At 33.9% G+C, this 9,810-nt stretch overlaps 1 protein-coding gene across 1 annotated transcript; it reads right to left on the bottom strand.

Moving 5' to 3' along the window:
* Nucleotides 1-418: 418 nt before the first annotated feature.
* LOC132613895 (14-3-3 protein 1) lies at nt 419-5,709 on the bottom strand. The gene is made up of 5 exons (XM_060328184.1): nt 5,416-5,709; nt 4,581-4,834; nt 3,315-3,437; nt 1,226-1,342; nt 419-613 (listed from the first exon to the last, which is right to left on the bottom strand). The coding sequence occupies exons 1-5, from the start codon at nt 5,648-5,650 to the stop codon at nt 593-595; spliced, it is 750 nt and encodes a 249-aa protein (XP_060184167.1). The 5' UTR covers nt 5,651-5,709; the 3' UTR covers nt 419-592.
* Between the last annotated feature and the right edge of the window lie 4,101 nt (nt 5,710-9,810).

Below are 9,810 nucleotides of genomic sequence, written 5' to 3'. Positions count from 1 at the left end.
ACATAGTATTATACGCACCTCTAAGATCACACAACAACGACAATAACATACCCACTTTAATTTTACAAGTGGGGTCTGGAGAGCATAGAGTGTACGCAAACGCAAACCTTACTCCTACCTGGAGAAGTCCTCTAAGATCACACGCTTTAAAATAAATTCTTTACATTCTTAAAATCTAAACTTTATGTTCAATCAAGCTAAGACATGTAAATAGTCAAATTAAGGCGTGTGAATTGAAAGGGAGTATTAGTTTATGATTAGCTAAGGTATTTTCGTGTTAAAAAAAAATGTGACTCTTCCAATTACTCTTAAGACAATTTTCTATTTCTCTAATGGGGCAAAAGAAAGAGGATCTCTCAAAGGTGAAACCCCAGGGAAGAAAAGAAGAAAAAAGATCCAGAAAAAAAAAAAAAAAACCAAAGGGAAGCTAGAGAAATAAAATTAAAATCATCAAAAGTATCAAACAAAAGTTTGAACAAGAAAATTATCGAAGTAGGCAGGATATATCAAATACAAAAGCTATCAGTCACATATGTAGATTACAGACTGCTGAGTGACATTTGAGCCCACCTCCTGGAGGAGCAGTTTCGTATCAAGCCTCGTCCATCTGATCCTGCATTAACCATAATATAATAATGTTTTAGTTCTCTATTAAGCGAAATGACTATGAGTCTACGACAACCAAACAAGGAGGAAGTGAATGGTACTATTCTCATTGGGATTGGATATAGATGGAACAGCTATATATTTGAAATTGCAGTCCAAGTAGAATTTTGTGGGAGTCTGTTTGCTGGATTCAGTTATGCAACATTATATTGGGTGTATTGGGATCGTGAAATATTTTGTGATGAAAGTACAGGAAAACCCTTCTTTGGATTTGCAAAAGATCTTCGGAATTCATTCATTTTCTCAGGGTTGGCTTGCTTTTGTTTGTGCATTTCATGTAACGAGCTTGCATGGTCCTGGAATATGGGGATCTGACTCTTATGGACAAATGGGAAAAGTGTGGTCGGGGAGAGGAAAAGTTCCTTTTTTGGGGTACTCCAGGGAACAAATCCAGTAAAACAAGGTGAAACCTGCAGCTCAGAGGATTAGAGCATGTGGCTATGAACCACTGTCTCGCGGGTTTGGTCACTCCTCGTCCACAACAGGCCCAAAAGGGGAGAAAATATCACATACCATGCAATAATTCAATGAATTTTACTAATTTTAAAAAATGAGGTACCTGCATATCAGAAGTCCAGAGAGTGAGATTGTCCCTTAGTAATTGCATGATAAGGGTGCTATCCTTGTAGGATTCCTCACCCAAAGTGTCCAGTTCAGCAATAGCTTCCTCAAATGCCTGTAACAAAGCAAAAGATGAATCACAAGTCAGCTAAAGAGTCAAGACTACTCCTACAATCAAATTTAGTAGTCATTGTATATGCAAAAGAACTAAAAGCAAATAAAGTGAAACCTCTTGCCAAACTGTAAAAGAAATTGTTCATGTAGAATCGACATTTTTGTATTTAAGCAGTTGCCGGGAACAATAAAAAGGTTTATGACACCCAAAGTCTATTTCCCCGTAATGTTAGACTTGACTAAGAAGCTATTCATCTAAACACATGGTTGGTTTTACCATCACAGGACTGGAGAAAAGGGTTGAGTTTACCCATATTCGTAGCCTATTATAGTGCTTTAGGCAAAATAATGAATATGTGGGGCACTCATTGTTGATGTACAGTGGCGGATCCGGATTTTCATTCAGGGGGTTCGAAAAAAACAACAAAAGCTAAATATTAAAAATAATGTTGTCGATGGGGATCGAACCTAGGACACTAAAGACAATTTTGAACACCGTGGACAACTTGAGCTAACCTTTTGCATTTGTTTAGGGTGTTCAAAAGCTAATATATGTACATAAACACAGAAAATCTACACTATATATACACTGTAATATTTTGCTGAGGTTGTTCGGGTGAACACCCTGCCACCCACATAGATCCGCCCCTGTTGATGTAGTACTCCTTTACCACAATCACATGGCCAAAGATCTATACATTACATTCCCAATAATTTAAAAGCCTGAATAGTTGCAACAAATGTGTGCATGAACATATTACAAGATTTACTCTCTTTTTTTTCTTTTTTTTTCCAAATTATTAAACAAACACCTCGCAAAAAGTGCCTTTTTTGTTTTTGATCATTAAAGAAATCGCTTTTCTAATCGGAAGACAGAATTCCTTTTTATTCTCAGCTTACTACTAGAACACCTTATAATGAGCATAGATTTATCAACCTTTCATTTCCAAGTGCCAGCTAAAATTATGTTTCCGTTTTCTGATAATACTACGTGATCTCAAAACATCCACTCAAGAGACCTAGGTAGGACTAGGAAGCACAACCTCTCATCATTTAACATGCTAATAGCTTGAATCCACATTGAAAACGTCTCATTACAATTCCACACAAACGTGGGAAGTCCTTTCACTCTCATCATGAAAATTCACCGCCACCCCAATTGCATTAGAGAATGGAGCATCTACTACTCTATGCACTATATACTTCCAACATATTTGGGATCATTATACATTTGCTACACTTTCACCCGAATGACTCTAACATCAATGATCAAATGGTACTCCATAATCCAATTAACTCTACACACGCATACATCTGCACACAATAGCACCAGATAATACTTTGCTCTTCCTCTTGTTAACCATATTTCTCACAGCTATTTTGCTCCTCTTGTTAAAGCCCGAAACTTCCAGAGTTAACAGATGAAGAGCAAAATAGCCATGCGAAATGTCATCAAACAAATCCTTATTATGATTTAGAATATTAGATCAAGGGGCTGCTTAGTCTATTAACCAAGTGGGAAAACAACATCAACTCGGCGAGACCAAGATAAGCCATTTTCTCCCTCGATAAGGTTTATTTACCTCCTGGCTGGCAAAACGCTTTAGTTTCTTTCTTTTCCAACAAAAGACTTCTGCATTGTATACTTTTAGTATCAGACCCAACCCAGAAAATAGACGGAAAACAAAAATATATGAATACTTTAGCATATCAGAGTTAACATCTTCAGCTTCAGTGTTTTAACTGATACCAACATAACAGGAATGACATCTGTAGCCAAGATTCTAAATGAATATTAGCAAAATATCAAATGTAAACATATGAGAGCATGCGTGCAATGCACAGGAAAATCTGGTGTATAAGGCATGGCTAACACTAAAACTGAAGGACAGTATGACAAACTGTCATTACTTGCTCAGCTGTGGGAGGGAGAAGAGGGTGAACACGCAATAGGAGAAAGAGAAATGAACTACCTGTTTAGCCATGTTGCATGCTTTTTCTGATGCATTCAGAATCTCATAGTAGAACACTGAGAAATTGAGAGCTAGCCCAAGTCGTATCGGATGTGTTGGGGCAAGCTCCGTAACAGCAATGTCCTGTAGCGCAATCACAGTAAATGAATAAGTAAATAACACAACAGTCGGCTAACTTTCACATTATGCAGGTGAAAGAAACAGAGCTGGTACGAGATAATAACACAAATCAAAAAAATTCCAAATATCAATTCATTAATGTGGGAGATAAAGATCCATGCATGTGTACCCATGTCTGTTCAACAAAAAGAGCAGCACAGGAAGGAAGGCTGGAAAAAGTTCACTTCAGATTTCAGAGAATACAAGTTGGGCCACACACATGAAGAGGTATGAATCAAAGCAACCAAAGAAAAGCGATATTTAAATGATAAGCCCATGATCTCCTTACCCAAGCAAAATTACCCCTTTTACTGGCTTACAGACCCAACAGTAGAGGTTGAGCTCTCCAAAAAAAAAAAAAAAAAGGAAATATAGTACCACAATGGCGTTGTTTTTTTTCCTCATAATGGCAGTAGAACTATGACAATATCTTCTTGCTTGAAAAATTCAAGCAATAAATAATACTCCCTCTGTGCACAGTTCGAATTTAGAGAGTCCAACTTTTTAATATTGACCACAAATTCGGACATAAATTCTTCAAGTTTTTTGAAATAAAATTTACATATTAGGAAACTATGCAAAGAGTAGTATAAGTCACAATACTTAACAATTTAAAATATTTAAAAGGCATATGAAATAATTGTGGTCAAAGAAAAAGTCCTTTGACTCTCGAAATCCAAAAAGGTGCCCCATAAATAGCACAAACTACCAATACATGCAAATCCACATTGGAAAAAGTCAAAATCAAACTGCTTAAAGCTCAAATCTTCAAGCTACTCGCAAACTCAATTTTCCATCACTATTCAAAAAATACTAGAAGTTGGAATTACAATTTACTTTCAATTTTCACTAAAAAAAAAAAAAAAAAAAACAGGAATTAGCAACAGACTAATTCCACAGCTAAACAACAAAATTTGTCACTAAAGGTTATCATAAAATTATCTAACAGCAATTTAGCGACGAACTAGCACTAAGTTCGTTCATAGCTAATTCTAGTTTTTTTTTTTTTTTAGTGTTTTCATTCACTAATACACAAAGTCAACAGTAAATAATTTAAACAATTATAGATTAAACTTCGAATCAAGATCAATAAATAACAAAATATACCTGAGCAGCTTTGTAAGAAAGCATAGTATCCTCAGCAGCATCCTTACGTTCCTTACCAACTTTAAACTCAGCTAAATAACGATAATAATCTCCTTTCATCTTCAAATAAAACACTTTCGATTCACCAGCTTTAGCTGAAGGTATCAAATGCTGATCCAAAATCTTCAAAATCCCAGCACAAACATCACTTAGTTCAGATTCAACTTTAGATCTATAATCCTTCACTAATACCACATGTTCATCGTTCTTCCTACCTGTTTGAAAATAATAATTCAAAGTTGTAGGAAACCAAAATTAGTCAGGATTTGATATTTCAATTCATGCCTAGATTTTTCAATTTATAGTCGAAATAGGTTTCATACGATAAATTAGGGATCCTGTTAGCTATTTTCATAACCAGAGATAATTGTAGAAAGCATTCAGAGATTTATAAAATTTAGAGATACGGGATCAAAAACACACATAAGGTATCACTTATTTTTTCGTTTCCTACCTGAACTATCAGGCATTAGACTTTTCTGCCTAAACTATCACCGGTATCACTTTTTTTTTTGTTTCCCAATAACTATCACGTGTGAGATGAGATACGAACTATTATCATCAGTAAATTAGCAAAACACAACCCAACAATTAAGTTGTTCACTTTTTTTACCTGACAGTTGAGGTAAAAAAAAGTAAATAATTAATAGTTGAGGTGCGTTTTGCTAACTAGTCGGTGATAGTTTAGATATAAAATTCTTACATCTACGGTAAAAGTGGTACGTTGATGTGTGTTGTAGTCACTTATGAATAAAATATTTTTCTTAAGAGATTCATAAGAGTTTAAGAATGGTACCTTCTTCTTTTTGTTCAATTGACGAAACTATCCTCCAAGCAGCTCGGAGCGACCCGATTACGTTCTTATACGCAACGGATAAGAGATTTCGTTCTTCAACGGTTAGCTCAGATTGACCCGACCCGATAACGAGTTTTTCCATGAATTTAACCATTTCTTCGTAACGTTCGGCTTGTTCGGCTAGTTTTGCTAAATAGAGACATTGTTCTCTCGTTAAATTTTCAGGCATAGCCATTGTTGAGAGGAATTTTTTTTTTTTTTTTGTTGAGACAGTTTTTGGTCGTTGATGGTTTTGAAGAGAGGTTTTTATATTAAGATGGAAGTGTGATAAGTGTTGGTATCTTTTGTAACACACCCACTTGCGCGTGTAAGTGCTAACTTGCCTACTCGCCCCAATTGAGCGAGCTTTGTGGTCCCTTAGATTTTTCATTCGGAAAAAGGCCTCAAATGCCTTAAAAGTATGAACATTGTGTGTTAACTCAATTAAACTAATTTTATATTTAATTATTATTTGGGTTTAATCCTATTAGGAGTCTGATCTATCTAAATTAATGTAAAAAAATGATCGGCCGGTCCAAAATAATGTCAAGACTGATCGGCCCATCAGCTAAGGCGCTTAAAAAAAAAAAAATTTTGAGGCGACTAAGTCGCCACTAAAGGGCTGCTACAGCATATATACATATGTTGAAATTACATATACACTTTATATACAAGAATGATACAGTTATATACATATGTTGGAATTAATCACACATTTATTATACATAAATTATACGTTAATTATACATTTACTATACACATATTATACAATAATGATATGATATATTTTTTTACATATACAATAGTGATACATATTATATACCACAATGATACGGTTTCTATAATACATTTTTTATACGTATGATACACTTTCTCTACAAGACTGGTACAGTTTATATACACATGCTGGAATTATATATACACTTTCTATACAAAAATGATACATATTATATACAAAAATGATACAATTTTCTATTCTATACAGGGCAATTGCATTGTGCTGATACACATTATATATACAAATGATACATATTATATACAAAAATGATACATACCTTAGTGATTCATATTTTATACAGTTTTTATACATTACAGATACGTATTGATACATATTTTATACACAGATGACATATATTATATACAAAAATTGCCTCAAACATTTTTGTGTTTGGGTTTTTATTTGAAAATTGTCTTATTTAAGTTTTGGCTAATGGGTGGGATTTGTTTAATTGCTACATTGTGGGTTTGGGAAAAATTGTGCTAGAGGATGGGATTATTTATGGCTGAGCGGCCATATATGTCCTTTTCCCTATGGAATTTGGTATAAAAATATTCTCCGTTTACTTTTGGGCTCTAAAATGCCTCTGTCATCAACCTATTAGGCCTAAATCTCCTTATTTTTTAACGGCATGGGCATTTTGGCCCAATAAATGGACGGAGGGCAATATTGTACCAAATCCCATAATTCAGGTTTGGTACAATATTTCCCTCCGTCTATCTGCTGGGCCAAAAATGCCCCTGCCTTTAAAAATAAAGGCAATTTAGACCCAATAGGTTGACGGCAGGGCATTTTACAGCTCATAGGTAAATGGAGGGAATTTTTGTACCAAATCCCATGGTTCAAGGTCATTTTAGGCCCCTTTTCGTTTTTTATTTTATATTACTCCTACTCTTCAAAAAAAAAGGCTTAGGCCTTATTTGTTAGCACTTAATGGAGTCATTAAGCTCATTTGTTTACATTAAGATCTAAGCACTTATTTGATGTGAATAGGCCTTAATTAGGGCTGTTCACGGTTTTGGTTAAAACCAAAATCAAACCGAAAATTTAACCAAACAGAATAAAAAAACACGACATTTGGTTTGGTTTGGTTTGGTTTTTAAAAATCGATAATATTTGGCTTGGTTATGATTCTATTAAAAAATAACCGAATAAATAACTGAACCAAACCGATAAATTATATACATAAATTTTATAATTACTTATATTTATAATATTAATTTTTCATGAATAATTATAAATATTTTATACATTTTAATCATTAATTTGATTTTTGGTCTACTTATTTCACATAATTGTTTAAGGTCCATGTTTTAAGAATATGGCCAAGCCTATGTCTTTAGTCTTTTAACTCTTTTAAGTGTTAAGTGTAAACCTACTAACAGAAACTTACGTTAGAGTCTAATATCTTTAACTTAAATTTTTTGCATTTCTTTGTCAGCCATTTAATTTTAGGTTGTTTCTTTTTCTTTTTCGAATTTATACCTTTCTTTTTTCTTGTCTAAATGGGTCCTAAACTTCTATAATTTTTCATATGAAAAGGACAGAGGTTGTAGATTTGGAGGTTCTTATAGAAGATACTTCAGTAACATCAGCATTTGCTGCAACTTAAGCACATGACAATGCCCTAATACTTCTTCCGTGGGCAATCCTCCTAAAAAGCAGAAAAGAACAACTCTTTGTAGTCGAGACCCTAGCCTTGGGGACAATGATAGAAAAACATCTGAAGTTTGGGATCATTACACAAAGTTTTTTTTAATAAAATGGGAGAATTGAGGGCAAAATGCAAGTACTGCCCCAAAGTTTGGGATCATTACACAAAGTTTTTTTATTTCATACATTTTCATTTTAATTTAGGTAGTCTTTATGTTTAATTAATATGTATGTTTGTAACAATAACTAAAAGCTCCTATGCTCTACTTTATTTCCAGGTATGTGTATTAAGATGACAAAAATGGTGCAGCCACTACTAAGTTAGTTTTTAGCTCTATATGTAATAGTTTAGAAACTTTGGGTAACTTAGTACTACACTATCACTAATAGTGAAAATATTTCTATGATGTATGTTCCACCTTAAACTATAAATAAAAGTTATTGTTTGAACAAAAAAAAAACATGTATTTTTCAACTTTTTAACGTTTTACTGATAAGTCTCAAGGCTGCTAGTCATAAACCAAAAAATCGAATCAAACCGAACCAAACCGACAATAATCAAACCGGTGGTTATTATTTTATTTGGTTTGGTTATGGTTTTAGACATTTAAAAACCGACTAAATTGGTTTGGTTATGGTTTTAATCAATAACCGACCCAAACCGAACCATGAACACCCCTAGTCTTAATCATTAAGATCTTGAATAAAGTCTTAATATCATTGAACAAAGTCTTACTATCATTAAAGGATATTTTATATGGATAATTTTTACCATCGGCTCCACCCCACTCCCACCCATCCCAATCCTCCACCACTTACCACCCAGCCCTCCCCCTACCACCACCAACACCACCCTAACCCCCACCCCATCTACCCACCTACCCCCACCTCACAACCCACGACCCACCCACTACCTCCACCCTACTCCCCACCTACCTTACCCCAAACCACCCCCTCACCCTACCCCTCGACCCATCGCACCACTACCGTCCACCCCACCACCATTCCCACCACCACCTCCACCCCCAAAACCCTACCCATTACCACTACAAAGCATCTCCACCATTACTATCAAACATAAAAAATTTATTTTTTTATCAAATAATATTTTTATTTTATTAAATTTGTATTTATATTCTAATATGTAGTTAAATTTTTATTTGAATTTTATATTTATTATGTTTAAATAAATACTTTATGCACATTCAGATGTTGAAAAACAAACAGTCTTAATCATTCAATATTCAAATCTAGAGACAACATCTTAATCATTCAGATGTGCATTAATATTCAGACGTCTTAATCTTAATGAAGACAAATGAGGTCTTAGAGGGTATTTGGATTGACATTTTAAAAGTAACTTATGGTTTTTAGTTTTTTTTTTTTTTTTGTCTAAAAGTAAGTGTTTAATAGCATTTTTTATCTTTTTCAAACACCACAAAAAAGTATACAAGAAAAGTCAATAAGCACTTAAAACAAGCCAATCCAAACATCATCCTCTCAATACATCATAGCCCCTCAAACTTGTAAAGAAATTTCATTTAGACACTTAAATTACGGTTCGTTTCAAATGAATATTCTGAACACATGATAAAATATTTTTATTAGATATTTTCAGTTTAAATTTGAAAAAACTTTGCGTATCTCAAATGTTCATTACATAGATTAATTGGAACATGCCTGAAGTTTTATGGCTTATTGAGAATAATTCATCTAATTAAATGAGGTGATATATTTTAAGTGGTTAGCTTATCTACGTAATGGACATTTGAGAATACTCGCGAAAAAAATTAAAATTTGAACCGAAAGTGTCTAATTGTAACACTTTATCATGTGTTCGGGTGCTCAATTGGAATTTACCACAGTTCGAGCGTTTAAATGAAATTTGCTGACAAGTTTGAGAGACTGTTGATGTATTAAGCCAT

This window comes from Lycium barbarum, chromosome 10 (assembly GCF_019175385.1).
Source record: "Lycium barbarum isolate Lr01 chromosome 10, ASM1917538v2, whole genome shotgun sequence".
NCBI lineage: Eukaryota > Viridiplantae > Streptophyta > Magnoliopsida > Solanales > Solanaceae > Lycium > Lycium barbarum.
Note: the sequence above shows the minus strand (reverse complement) of the source record. Positions and strands in the feature narration are given on the sequence as shown.

Bases quoted from the DNA above. Each gene is read 5' to 3' on its own strand.
- LOC132613895 (XM_060328184.1), bottom strand. From the start codon at position 5,650: ATGGCTATGCCTGAAAATTTAACGAGAGAACAATGTCTCTATTTAGCA. The intron at 4,835-5,415 runs GTACCATTCTTA...ATTTTCAAACAG, and splicing joins AATTGAACAAAAAGAAGAAG to GTAGGAAGAACGATGAACAT. The intron at 3,438-4,580 runs GTATATTTTGTT...ATTGCGCTACAG, and splicing joins TTTCTTACAAAGCTGCTCAG to GACATTGCTGTTACGGAGCT.